This window comes from Portunus trituberculatus, chromosome 27 (assembly GCF_017591435.1).
Source record: "Portunus trituberculatus isolate SZX2019 chromosome 27, ASM1759143v1, whole genome shotgun sequence".
Lineage (NCBI taxonomy): Eukaryota > Metazoa > Arthropoda > Malacostraca > Decapoda > Portunidae > Portunus > Portunus trituberculatus.
The window spans coordinates 17,674,266-17,688,039 of record NC_059281.1 but is presented as its reverse complement, the minus strand read 5'-3'; the positions used below and the strand labels follow the sequence as shown (position 1 = coordinate 17,688,039).

The window sequence follows — 13,774 nt, the reverse complement described above, 5'->3', positions numbered from 1 at the left end:
AATGTATGACAGAAGAGCAGTGAGATTCAGAGAACTAGCCTCTATCTCACCATAACACAACAAACCATCACCATTTACAACTACCAAACCAATCCTTTAACGCCAAACTACCACCAATAACCGTCATGCATTCAGCCACACCTCCAAAACTCCATATCCTGGTAACCTCCAACAGGACAACCCCTTTATGATGATGCGTCCAGGAAAGAACTTCACAGGCAACCAACGCTTCTACGGATTCTGTGTGGACCTTCTGCACGAGATCTCAGTTCACGCAGGTTTTGACTACATTCTCGAGATCTCCCCTGAAGGCGTGTACGGCGCTCCGAATCCCGTGACTGGGGAGTGGAACGGAATCGTGAAGCAGCTCATGTCTGGGGTATTTCTTATTTATGACGAGATGGTGTAGAAATTTATAACGTAGTGTATTGCTTACTGCTTTTCCTACACGTAATTGTTTGTTGTAAGGCTTTCATATAGAATTCGTTGAAGCATTTGGAGTCTTTTGTATAAACACAGAGTAGTGAAGTAATTTGATAAGCTTTACGGAGCTTGTAGTGATTTCTGAAGTATTCCAACGAACGTGTTTCAAGAAATATTACGCGTGGTGTTTATAATATTAAGGGATAACTCTCTCTCTCTCTCTCTCTCTCTCTCTCTCTCTCTCTCTCTCTCTCTCTCTCTCTCTCTCTCTCATACACATAAAAATCGTGTTTTGAGATATTACGGAAGGTGTTGCTTGTAATAGTAAAGGAAAACTCTCTCTCTCTCTCTCTCTCTCTCTCTCTCTCTCTCTCTCTCTCTCTCTCTCTCTCTCAAAACCGAATTGCATTTTTACATCAAACTTTCAGGTACACAAAAGTACTTTCCTACCAGCGTACATCACAGCGTGCCTCTAATCAACCTATGTAAATCCCTCCTGGTTCGAACGTTTATTACATGTGCTGTCCTTGTACTTTCTGCGGCTAACCGTCCGTCTGTTTCGTTTGATTTTCTGCATTAGATGGTTATTCTCACTGGTTATATTATAGTAATGGGCCAAACGAAACAAATGACTTAATATCTCTCTCTCTCTCTCTCTCTCTCTCTCTCTCTCTCTCTCTCTCTCTCTCTCTCTCTCTGTGTGTGTGTGTGTGTGTGTGTGTGTTTAGGCCATCACCATTTCCTTTGTCTACGACCCACTATCATTATATCAACGGGCTTCCCAACTACTTTGATTCCCCATCATCACCATCATCACCGCAGCATCACAGCCTCTTCCATTCCCCTCTATCGCCACCGCCAGTTTACCCTCTCCAGAAGGGCTTTAGATATATATCCCAATTAATCCTTTGATACCGCAAACCCTCTATTTCCTTCCCACCTCCTCCACTTTCCCCTCTTGCCCCTACCGCAGTCTCATTCTCTTCCGCTTCCTCTTCTTCTTCCTTTTGTCCCTCCTGCTTCTCCTTCCCTTTCTGTTCTTCCTCCTCCTACTTCTACTCCTCTCCTTGCTTTCCCTTTCACACACAAGCAATGAAGATTTCCTGAGTGGATCTGTTCTCCTCTGTAAGCACGTCATTAACCAACAACATGTCTAGTTGCACGATTATCCTATATTCATGTGTTTCTCCTCCTCCTCCTCCTCCTCCTCCTCCTCCTCCTCCTCCCTATTCTTCCATCTTATGCAACGTGTCGAGGCTCCGGCGGCCTATTACAGCTTCTAATTGGTTTTGATCGTCTTTGGCGGACCTGCAGAGGGATTTGAACGTTTTTATGGCATTCAGATGAGATTGATGACCGCTTGATTACCTCTGATCCTTGGGGAAGCTGGAGAGGACGGAGGTGCCGCTAGGTGTGTGTGTGTGTGTGTGTGTGTGTGTGTGTGTGTGTGTGTGTGTGTGTGTGTGTGTGTGTGTGTGTGTGTGTTAGAAAACTCGCCAACAAAAATAAATGACATACCCACGAAGGAGTTTTAACCTCTTCATTGCTGAGACGCATTTTTACCATGATTTTTTGGTATAATTTGACGATTTTATTTACATTAGGAAAGGATTATGAAGGCCAAAAGATTAATAGCCAGAGTCCTTACTGTTTTAATCCCAAATAAGTTCCTGAAGCTGTATTAAATCAATGAATATGAAAACGCGTCCTGGTACTGAAGAGATTAAAACACAACTAACATCATCACCACGATCTCAAACACCAATCACCACCACCATCACCACCGCCACTACCGCCACCATCAGGAGACGCCCCACGTGATGCTGCGGAAGGGCGCCAACCTGACGGGGAATGACCGATACGAGGGGTTTTGTGTGGACATGCTACACGACATCGCCTCTCTCATCGGGTTCCGCTACATCATCCAAGTGTCGCCCTCCAGGACATACGGCATCCAGGACCCGGACACTGGGGAATGGAACGGCATTGTGAGGGAACTGCAGGAGAACGTACGTGAGACTCAGAAGGAGGCGAAGGAGGAGGGAAGATATGTGTGAAGAGATGTCAGCGTTTTCTCTATTTTTTCTCCTTTTTTCCTTTTTTTCGTTTTTTTTTTTTTTTTTTTTAATCTCTGTCGTTGTTGTCTTTCGTGTTTTGTTCGTGTATTTGTCTATTCTTTTTTTTAATAGATAAAGAAACGTCAATGTTTTCTTTACTTTTTCTCTTTTTTCATTCTTTTCTATGTCTTTTTTTCTTTTTATTCTGTCTGCCTCTTTTTATTCGCTGTTCTCTCCTGTGATTCAATCGTTTATTTGTCTTTTTTTTTTTCTTTAATCGATGAAGAAATGTCAACACTTGCTTTATTTTTACCCGTGATTTTTCGCTCGTTCTTTTTTTTTTTTTTTCTTTTTATTCCATCTGCGTCTTTTTTATTCGTTGCTGTGTGCTGTGACTCGTTCGTTTATTTGTCTTTTTTTTCTTAAATCGATGAAGAAATGTCAACGTTTTATTTGTTTTGCTCTGTTTTACTCATGTGTTTTTTCGTTTTTTTTCTCTCTCTTTCTGCGTCTTTTTTATTCGTTGTCTGTTATGATTCGTTCGTTTATTGTTTTTTTGTCCATTTTTTATCATAATTTTTAATATGATGGTAGTTTTTCTCATATAAATTTCAACTTTACAGATAAAAAATTAGTTGGTAGTTGTCCTTTTGGTCTAACCTGAAGTAGAAAGTAGATATTACAAGCATTTCATTTAATTTCTACTCTTACATGAGACAGAGCTACGTACTGTAAAGGAGATTCAAAAGCAGATTTCTTTAATGCATCCTTTATGTTGGTTGCTATTACCCTACAAGTAAGATTCTATCAGTAATTCTGCTAATAACAAGAACCTAATTGCTCATCGTACCATTAGTGTGAATATAATTAGAGAAGATCCATTAGCAATATTCAATTATCAAATATATTAAGATCAAACCATCCCATGTACGTACGTCTGTTACCCATGATCCATCAGCAGGGACATGTCATTGAGCTATCCTGACAGTCCCATTAATTTCCCCTCACTGATCAGAGTAGGGGACGGAGAACTGATAAGAGGCAGAGTCACCCATTACTAGGGAGATGAGGGTGTGTCTGATAGAGGAAAAGGAAGAGCTGTGAATGTTACAAGATTTTAAAAGGAATAGAAGGTGGAAGGTGTTGTGCATTTATGATGTACACCTAATCTCTCTCTCTCTCTCTCTCTCTCTCTCTCTCTCTCTCTCTCTCTCTCTCTCTCTCTCTCTCTCTCTCTCTCTCTAGCCGACCTCGCCATCGGTTCAATGACAATCAACTACGCCAGAGAGAATGTGATCGATTTTACCAAGCCCTTTATGAACGTGGGAATTGGCATTTTATTCAAGGTAAGCATCCCTTCTTCTTTAACCCTTTGACTGCTACCTGGTACATCTTTCCCTCATTACCAATCACTCTAACACACCTTTACTTGTTCTACTGTCACATCCACCCTTAAAACTGGATAGAAATTGCAAAATCCTATTCTTTTTCATCTACAACTATTTTGTATATGCTTATCTAGGAAATGATTGTCTCGTATATGAGTGAAAGTGTTAATGGTTTTCAATAGTGTGTGTGTGTGTGTGTGTGTGTGTGTGTGTGTGTGTGTGTGTGTGTGTGTGTGTGTGTGTGTGTGTGTGTGTGTCTATCGCGTATTTTTTAGAACTCTCATTCTCGCATTATCTTCCTTCCCTTCTCTTTGACTTCCCTTTGTCGTTTTCAAGGCTGATTTTTGTTGTCTTTGCCGCGTTGTGTTACTGAAACATGACCTCCGTTGTGATTGGGTGGGTAGGGTAGGGGAGGACCGGGTGGGGGAGAGGTGTTTTCCTTCCATTCCTTTCACTTTCTCTCTCTCTCTTTCTCTTTTCCTTTAGGGTTTGGTGTGTGGGCAGTCTCTCTCTCTCTCTCTCTCTCTCTCTCTCTCTCTCTCTCTCTCTCTCTCTCTCTCTCAAGTGCGTTCTTGTTGTTTCTTTCTCTTTCTTATTTCTTATAACTTTTTCCTCATGCTTTTCCATCTCTTCCTTTTTTCTTCTTCTTTTCCTCCTCCTCCTCCTCCTCCTCCTCCTCCTCCTCCTCCTCCTCCTCCTTTTCCACACAATTCTTTTTCTTTCCTGTGAGAACAAACAGGATTGATCCCCTGACCTTTTGTTGTTGTCTCCCAGGTGTCCCTTCCGTGTCTCTTCCCTCTCATATCTGTCCTTCAGTTCCGCCTACTATCTCTCTCTCTCTCTCTCTCTCTCTCTCTCTCTCTCTCTCTCTCTCTCTCTCTCTCTCTCTCTGATTCTCGTTTTCTTCAATTTAATCATGATGGTCGTTTTTGTTCATTAATTTCACCTGTTCTCTATATTCCTTTCCACCCAGCATACTATAAACGTCTTAATTTCTCATAACACGTTTTTAATCAACCAGCCATCGAAATCTGGTTCAGTTTAATCATAATGGTAATTTTTCTTCATTAACTTCATCTGTCTTCTAAATTCCTCTCCATCCATCCATCACCGAAAATCTTAACTCCTTTGAACAGGTCCCTACAAGCCAGCAAACCCGACTCTTCTCCTTCATGAATCCCTTAGCCATTGAAATCTGGCTCTACGTACTCGCTGCCTACGTTCTCGTCTCTATCACAATGTTCATCGTGGCGCGGTTCTCCCCCTATGAATGGTACAACCCGCATCCGTGCTCACAAGAGAACGACGTAGTGGAAAACCAGTTCTCCCTCTCTAACAGCTTCTGGTTCACCATTGGCACCCTCATGCAGCAGGGGTCTGATCTGAACCCTAAGGTAAGTGATGTGGGGGAAGATGAGTGTGTAAAAGTAGGGAAATTGCGATATGTTTCCTGCCAAAGTTAAGCGGAGGAATGGAAGTTAAGAATGTTAAAGTCTGCAGCGAGAAGATGAATAGTAAAGGTGGTGGTTGATGGTGGGTTTGGTGAATTGGAGGTGAGCGGAAATAGATGTGTGGTGAACTGGAAGTAACTGATGGATGCTGTGTGTGTGTGTGTGTGTGTGTGTGTGTGTGTGTGTGTGTGTGTGTGTGTGTGTGTGTGTGTGTGTGATGTTAAATTGGATGGGTAGAAGTGGTGTGTGTGGAGGGGAAGGGGAGGGGAGGAGCAATGACGACCTGTCAGTAAGCTGTCATAATGTTTAACTGTACTAATGTGTGTGTGTGTGTGTGTGTGTGTGTGTGTGTGTGTGTGTGTGTGTGTGTGTGTGTGTGTGTGTGTGTGTGTGTGTGTGTGTGTGTGTGTGTGTGTGTGTGTATGCGGACGCGTTATCTATCTTTGCATATATTTCTATTCATTTATTTATCTATTTCGAGGGTCAACATTCAGAAAAATACATGAGGTATTTACACACTGAAGTGAAAGTTAAGGGTGAGAGTTTGCAAGGTGAGAGAGTGGCGTGAGTAGAGGCAGAGGTGTGTGTGGGTGAGTGATCGACAGGAGCGATGCTATAAAGGGAGTGCGGGTGACGATGATGGATGAGGTCTGTCCGTGAGGCTTCGCAACTCATCGAACAAAAGGTGATGAATGAGAACGAATACTGAAGGTGATGATGACAATGAGATCAGGAGGAGATGAATGGGAGCAAGAAAGTGAAACAGCATGATACTAAAAAAGATAAATGAATTTGTAAAGTTTCTAAATCCAGTGAGTACCTTAGGTCACAACCACTAAGATACAAAACAACATACTTAATATAATCTTATCTATCTGGAAATATTGGACTGACTACTAAAAAGATAAGGAAATTGTAATACTTGAAATTCATTTCATCCCCTTCAGTACTGGGACGCATTTTAACCATGAGTTTTGGGTACGATTAGACGATTTGATTTATATGAGAAGAGTCTATAGAGATCAGAAGATTAATGGTCACAGTCTTCATTATTTCAATCCCCAACATGAGTTTCTGAAGCTGTACAAAATCACCAAGCAGTAAACAGAATAAATATGAAAGCGCGTCATGGTACTGAAGGGGTTGATATTGTGCTGTTGATCTGAAACCCGTGAAAAAAAAAATAAAAAGATTTGACATTGATCACTGAAAAAGGAAACCGATAATTCAGTGTGTGAATGAATACATGAATGCCACAATTAGTTTTCATAGCATATCGCACAGTAAACCATTAATACACGCCATGAATCACACATCTCCCCACACGCACACAAATTAATATTATCTTTCCTCTCTCCCTCCACGTCCGCATCACGTCCACACACCCACGACTACGCCCACGACTACGTCCACTGGTGAAGGCGTGCTCTACTCGCATCGTGGGCGGCATCTGGTGGTTCTTTACCCTCATCATTATTTCCTCCTACACCGCCAACCTCGCTGCCTTCCTCACCGTGGAGCGAATGATCACACCCATAGGTCAGTCAGTTCAGAGAGGGTGAGTGGGGGGGTCTCCAATCTCTCTCTCTCTCTCTCTCTCTCTCTCTCTCTCTCTCTCTCTCTCTCTCTCTCTCTCTCTAATCTATTTTTATACTCATATTCTACATGCTTTCAGGGAAGGTCTATTACTAAAACCATTTTTGAGGTCACAAGTCAATGAAGATTACTTACTACGTATAAGCTCATTCCTTTCCTCCTCCTCCTCCTCCTCCTCCTCCTCCTTCTCGTCGTCCTTCTCGAAAAGTTGGAATGAGATAGGTCGGGTTGTGGTTAGCTCTACTAGGAAGTTTTTAGTGAGTTCGCTGAAAACCATTTACCTCTTATCGAAATATGAGGAAAACGGAGAATGATAGCCGGGAAAAGCGAAAGGAAAAGGGGGAAAGAACGTTGGCAATAGATAGTGAAAAAGGCCGGGCATGTGGTATGATCAAAGTGAGAGGGTAGGGAAAGAGAGAGAGAGAGAAAGAGAGATAAGCGATAACGAGGGAGGGAGGGAGGAAGAAGAGATAAGAGGAAAAACATGAGAAAATAACTTGACTCATTTCGATGACCCAAGGAAAAAGTTGGATTCAGAAGAAATTAGGAGAGAGAGAGAGAGAGAGAGAGAGAGAGAGAGAGAGAGAGAGAGAGAGAGAGTAGTTCATGTATTGCAGAGGGCGCCGAGGATCTAGCGGCCCAGAAGGAAATAGCGTACGGTTCTCTAGCGGGGGGTACGACAACCACCTTCTTCAGGGTAAGCGTAACCAGTTCACTCACGCCCTCAGTGTCGCCTCTCCTCCACCAAGTGCCTGCGAATGATATCTCTCTTACTCATCTTACTATCCACCTTTTTTGTTACTTTATTTTCTCTCAGGTATTTTCTGTGGTGTGGTCATGTATTATGTTGTGCATGGGTATGTTGGATCGTTGTTCTGCATGTATTTTCTTGTTTGTGTTGTATTATGTTGTGGTGCATGTGTTACTGGTCACGATTCTGTGGCTGACATGAATGTTTTTTTTTATTGTCTTCCATTGCATTGTTGTTATTGTTGATGTTGCATGGGTGTGTATGTGTGTTGCAGACGACGTGGAGGACTTGGCGAGTCAGACTGAGATTGCATACGGTATCCAGGCTTCTGGCTCCACCATGACCTTCTTCCAGGTACTTTACCCCACACTAAATGATAAATCCATAGTGGTATTTTTGTCTAAGTTAATTTAATTCCAAAGCGTTATGAGCCATCTTATAAAACACATCCGCGCCGCACCTGCCATCTATCTATTACTTTTTTTAAACTTAATGGCGGATTTTTGCACGTCACCAATGCAGTGTGGCAGTGAAAGCGTCGCAGCTACAACACTTTATCGCAACACAAAGTCATTTCTTGTCACTCACCGATCCAATTCTCCTGCCACTACTGATCTCACACTTCTCCTAACTTCCCAGATCTCAACGCCAAACTACACCACTTCCTCCCTCCATCCCTCCCTCCCTTGCCTCTTCCGCTCAATGTTTCCTACCACCGCCTAGTCCTCTATCTTCTCCGCTCTCCTCTGTAACTTCTTGATGCCTTTGTCCGCTGCAGAGCCAATGCAAGTCCCGCTAAAACTTTGCCTCATTAATCCTAACCTCCTCTCCTCTTTCCCCGCTATATATCTGGGATTTGCAGCAAACCAACACCTATTGTTTCGAGGGTATAAGCTATTAAGTTCACTGCACACCTAAAGAACTGAAGAGCTTAATTCAGTGTCAAGGAACGCTAAGATATCTCACACTAACTTTATTTGCTTGGTATCCTGCGGTTATGATTTTTTTAATATTGCTATTCAGAAAGAGATCCATTCTTTTACTTTGTTTGATCTTATTACATAGTGAAAAATAGTAGTAGTAGTAGTTGTAGTTGTTGTTGTTGTTTGTGTTGCTCTTGTTGTTGTTGTTGTTGTTGTTGTTGTTGTTGTTGTTGTTGTTGTTGTTGTTGTTGTTGTTGTTGTTGTTGTTGTAGTAGTAGTAGTAGTAGTAGTAGTAGTAGTAGTAGTAGTAGTAGTAGTAACTTCTATTCACTCCTAAGTATAAAAGTTTTGCTCAGACGTCATACTTTTCTCTGCGATGGGAAGACAATTATTTATCAGTCTCTTCCTTGACAAATGTGTGTGTGTGTGTGTGTGTGTGTGTGTGTGTGTGTGTGTGTGTGTGTGTTTCAAGTAGTTGTAGTGTTACCCTCTATAATGTTTGCAGTGTTCGTCGTATCAAAGATTTATGTAATATATAAATGCATTTGTTTTCTATTTGTGTTTTTTTTTTTTTCGTGATTGTTCTTCTACTCAGCTTATATGGTACGTATTTTGCTACTCTGTCTTCCGATTTTCACGTTCTTGTTGCAATGTTGCGCTGAATGTTGGCATGAGCAGTGCAATGTATGATTTTGACAGAGTAGTTACTTATGCTACAGCTGATAACTTATGTATATATTTCTTACTTTGTTCGTCTGGCAATTTCCGACCGTCCGTCTCTCTCTCTCTCTCTCTCTCTCTCTCTCTCTCTCTCTCTCTCTCTCTGCGCATTCATTTTCCATACGTTTTCTTATATTCCTCTTTTGGATGACTCACAATTTCTTTCCTTCACTGAATTATCTTTTCCCATTTTGCTCCTTTCTCTCCGTTTCCCTTTCCCATTTCTCCTCTCTTCTCTGCAACATCTGTTTTCTTTTTTTTTTTTTTACTTTTTAAATCCCTCTTCAAATCCAAATACATTCTCTGCAAACATTTCTCCCTGTTCTTTACTACCACTCCATTACTCATACCCTGCCTTCCCGTATCATCCTCCTTACCCACCACTGTCTGCCGAGTCTTCCTTCATTAAATCTATCTATTATTTCTCCAGCATAACTCCATAACCAGCAGTATTATTCACCAGTCTTTCCTCTATCACACACCATCAGGATTCCAAGATCGAGACGTATCAGAAAATGTGGCGTTTCATGGAGAACAAGAAGCCAAGTGTGTTTGTTCAGTCCTACGATGAGGGTGTAAGGCGGGTGCTAGAGGGGAACTACGCCTTTCTAATGGAGTCCTCGATGCTTGATTACTACGTGCAGAGGAACTGTAACCTCACACAGATAGGCGGCTTGCTCGACTCCAAAAGCTACGGTATTGCAACGCCTATGGGTGAGTGTTGATTCCAGTAGTGTGTGTGTGTGTGTGTGTAAGTGAACCCTATTCCTATGAAAAGGTTCCGCACTTCATTTCCACTGCTTTCTAAAAGGCTATAGTTGGAATGACAAGGGTAGGTAACTCCATCTAGAGCTTTAGGAAAGAAGTCAAATTCTTTTCACCAACATATCCCATAACAACACCTTTTAACCTATTCTCATCAATTTCCCCATCCTGTTAGCCTCTCAACATTACCTCCCATGAAACACCTCCTTTGACGCATCCCCATACCTTCACCCATTTATGAAGGTTCTCCGTGGAGGGACAAAATATCACTGGCTATTCTGGAGCTGCAAGAAAAGGGTGTCATCCAGATGCTGTACAACCGGTGGTGGAAGAACACAGGAGACACGTGCAACAGAGAGGACAACAACAAGGAGAACAAAGCATCAGCGTTAGGCGTGGATAACATAGGTACGTGTGTGTGTGTGTGTGTGTGTGTGTGTGTGTGTGTGTGTGTGTGTGTGTGTGTGTGTGTGTTGTTGTTGCTGTTAGAAGAAGAAGAACAACAACAACAACAACAACAACAACAACAACAACAACAACAACAACAACAACAACAACAACAACAACAACAACAAGAACTAGAAGAAGAAGAAGAAGAAGAAGAAGAAGAAGGAGAAGAAGAAGAAGAAGAAATATAGAAGAAAATATAGAAGAAGAAGAAGAAGAAGAAGAAGAAGAAGAAGAAGAAGAAGAAGAAGAAGAAGAAGAAGAAGAAGAAGAAGAAGAAGAAGAAGAAGAAGAAGAAGAAGAAGAAAAAGAAGAAGAAAAAAAAGAAGAATCTTTAAAGAAGAAGAAGAAAAGAAGAAGAAGAAGAGACGTAATATCAATAGTAATGAAAACCATTGTTAAATTATATAGTAGATGTTGACAAAGCTAATGTTTACCCCCTTTGCCTTTCTAATTAATATTTGTTATTCATCAGCTGATTTCCCTGCTCATCTCTCTCTCTCTCTCTCTCTCTCTCTCTCTCTCTCTCTCTCTCTCTCTCTCTCTCTCTCTCTTCAGGCGGAGTGTTCGTGGTGCTGCTCTGTGGCCTCGCCTTCGCCGTGCTCATCGCCATTCTAGAATTCTGCTGGAACGCCAAGAAGAACGCACAGAACGACAGGGTGAGTGACGCGGGGAAGAGCAAAGGATTATAGTGTAGAGTGGGAAAGGGAAAGGATAATAGTTTAAAGAAGTTAAAATAATGAGGAAAGACAAAGACCGAAAATGGATTAGATATGAAAAGTAAAAAAAAAAATATATACATTGGTTTAATAGATTTTAATATCTGTATGTAAAGGGAAGTAATTTGTTGATTAAATGAGGTATATATATGATGTGATGGTTTTTAACGCATTGACGTGAACAAGTAATGAAAGAAAACTATAAGATGAAAGTTAATGAAGAACACAACATATAAAAAGACAACCTAAATGGAGATTCATTTCCTTCAACTCTAATATCCACCTTTAGTGACAGACAAGAGTGCGGAAGATACAGGAAGAAATAAACCTCTAGTATGGGACTCCAGCTAAACCGTGGAGCTTACACCACTCGGAAATTAGGAACAGAAGAGATTACGAGTGCTGCGGGAGATAAAGGAAAGCGGAAGCAGGAGGGAAGTGGTTAGGAGGGCACAATGGAGAATGAAAGGGAAGATGTTATCATTAAATGGGGTAAAGGAGACAAGAGGCAGGCGGAAGAGGTATTATAGATGATACGTAAAGGAGAAGTGGAGCTGAAGAAAAATGGGAAGGACAAAGGCAGACAAAGATGCGGAGAGGGAGAAGGAAAAACTTTATCTTTTTTTGTCCTTACAGAAAGATTCTTTTTTACATTACTTCTATTCACTGACTTGTCATGCTTTATTTTCCGAACCGCTCCCTGAACCTAGCGGCGATATTGATGTTCTTTCAAACACTGGCATGCAGAGATCATTTTAGTTTATTATTATTATTATTTTTTTTTTTATCTCTCACGTCCTGTCCTTCACAACGAACCAGTGTTTCATCTATACCTAACCAGAAATCTGTGTTCCCTCTTGTGCTCCTGTACTGCATCAACACCTCCTGATTCTATTGTAATAAGCACACTGTACCCGCCTTACCCCTTGTGTTGCAGTAGGTTCTCTACATAAAAGAGGCTGTATAGGACCGACTAATTGTTGTTGTGTGATAATTTATAATCAAGAAAAAACAATTATTGCGATGGTCGGCGAAGTAAAAGGCGTACATTTAAAATTAATTATAGGAAAGTTAGGTATTCCTGTCCAATTTGACTAGAGGTGTGTGTGTGTGTGTGTGTGTGTGTGTGTGTGTGTGTGTGTGTGTGTGTGTGTGTGTGTGTGTGTGTGTGTGGAATTCAGTTATGAATACTGCAGAACAATCAAACAGTTGAGAACAATATTATTTTTCTTTTATATAGGAATAATATTTAAGAAAATTCCTCAATGATGACAGTTAACATTTTATACAGCGGCACTGGTGAGTGGAGATGTGTGTGGCGGTACTAGTACATATGCGATGTTTCTTACAGGCCTGCAGTATGCACATAGGAGAGAGGCCGTTCAAAGTAAGAAAGCTGCAACCATAAAGCTAGCTAGCAGTGAATCCAGCATGACTTGTTCTATGTGCTTTTCTGCATGTGTGTTGTCGTTGATGTCATTGTTTATAGTCTTTTGTCTCTTAATCTAAATAACAGAATGTGTGTGTGTGTGTGTGTGTGTGTGTGTGTGTGTGTGTGTGCACGAGTGCATATATCATAATCATGGAATCGAGTTCTTGTTAATTTTTTTAGAAAGTTTGTTGATTAAAAATCTCTCTCTCTCTCTCTCTCTCTCTCTCTCTCTCTCTCTCTCTCTCTCTCTCTCTCTCTCTCTCTCTCTCTCTCTCTCTCTCTCTCTCTCTGTCTCACACATTATCTCATGTATTTGATATTTCCTTAGTATGCATGAAGAAAAAGGTTGTTGTCTTGCCTTCCTTCTCATTCCCTACTTCCGTAACTTCCATTTTCTGATTGTTTTAATTCCTATATGATACACGTACGGAGATTTTTATACTCTTATTTTACGCAGATTTTATTTTCAGATCTCATTCCCAATATCCAGTTGTCTAAATAGATAAACGAAGTCACTTATGCATGTTGACTGTGAAACAGGGCGGCGTGAGCAGACCATCCTTCTCTCCAGCTTGCTGTTACCCACGTCTCCCTACAGTCCCTGTGTGCCGAGATGGCTGAGGAACTCTGTTTCGCCATGCGTTGCCGAGGCTCCAGGCAGCGGCCCGCCCTCAAAAGACAGTGCACCCGCTGCGTTCCCGGTGTCACCTATGTACCAGCAGCCCTCGAAGTGCCCCAGATCAACGGTAACGGAGTAGGTGGACCCGGTCTCTCGTGCGGTAAGGCAGTCGCCGCTTGATTGCTTTTCATTAATGCAAGCTTTTGCTCTTCTTCACACTATCTCTCGTTACTTTGCTTTCCTATACAAATCTGGTTGGCAATATATATCGTTTCCTATGTCGTCGTTGTCGTCATCGTCGTCGTCGTCGTCGTCGTCTCTCTCTCTCTCTCTCTCTCTCTCTCTCTCTCTCTCTCTCTCTCTCTCTCCCCATATGACATCTACTCATTTTGAAAAAATTTTTCTAGAGTAACATTCATGTTATAGTTTCCTGGTTCCTATTTCTTCTTTAGTTTATGGTTTTGAGTCTTTCCTGTGTGACCA

At 41.6% G+C, this 13,774-nt stretch overlaps 1 protein-coding gene across 1 annotated transcript in view; it reads left to right on the top strand.

Annotated features, from left to right (window-relative positions):
• The window catches only part of LOC123509637 (glutamate receptor ionotropic, kainate 2-like), a 75,034-nt gene that overhangs the window by 60,390 nt on the left and 870 nt on the right, over nucleotides 1-13,774 (top strand). Inside the window, exons 11-21 of the mRNA XM_045264073.1 lie at nucleotides 176-379; nucleotides 2,229-2,436; nucleotides 3,726-3,826; nucleotides 5,005-5,262; nucleotides 6,741-6,858; nucleotides 7,941-8,020; nucleotides 9,798-10,023; nucleotides 10,318-10,482; nucleotides 11,080-11,180; nucleotides 12,592-12,627; nucleotides 13,271-13,426. Coding sequence (XP_045120008.1) covers nucleotides 176-379; nucleotides 2,229-2,436; nucleotides 3,726-3,826; nucleotides 5,005-5,262; nucleotides 6,741-6,858; nucleotides 7,941-8,020; nucleotides 9,798-10,023; nucleotides 10,318-10,482; nucleotides 11,080-11,180; nucleotides 12,592-12,627; nucleotides 13,271-13,426 — 1,653 coding nt within the window. The remainder of the gene's footprint in view (nucleotides 1-175; nucleotides 380-2,228; nucleotides 2,437-3,725; nucleotides 3,827-5,004; nucleotides 5,263-6,740; nucleotides 6,859-7,940; nucleotides 8,021-9,797; nucleotides 10,024-10,317; nucleotides 10,483-11,079; nucleotides 11,181-12,591; nucleotides 12,628-13,270; nucleotides 13,427-13,774) is intronic.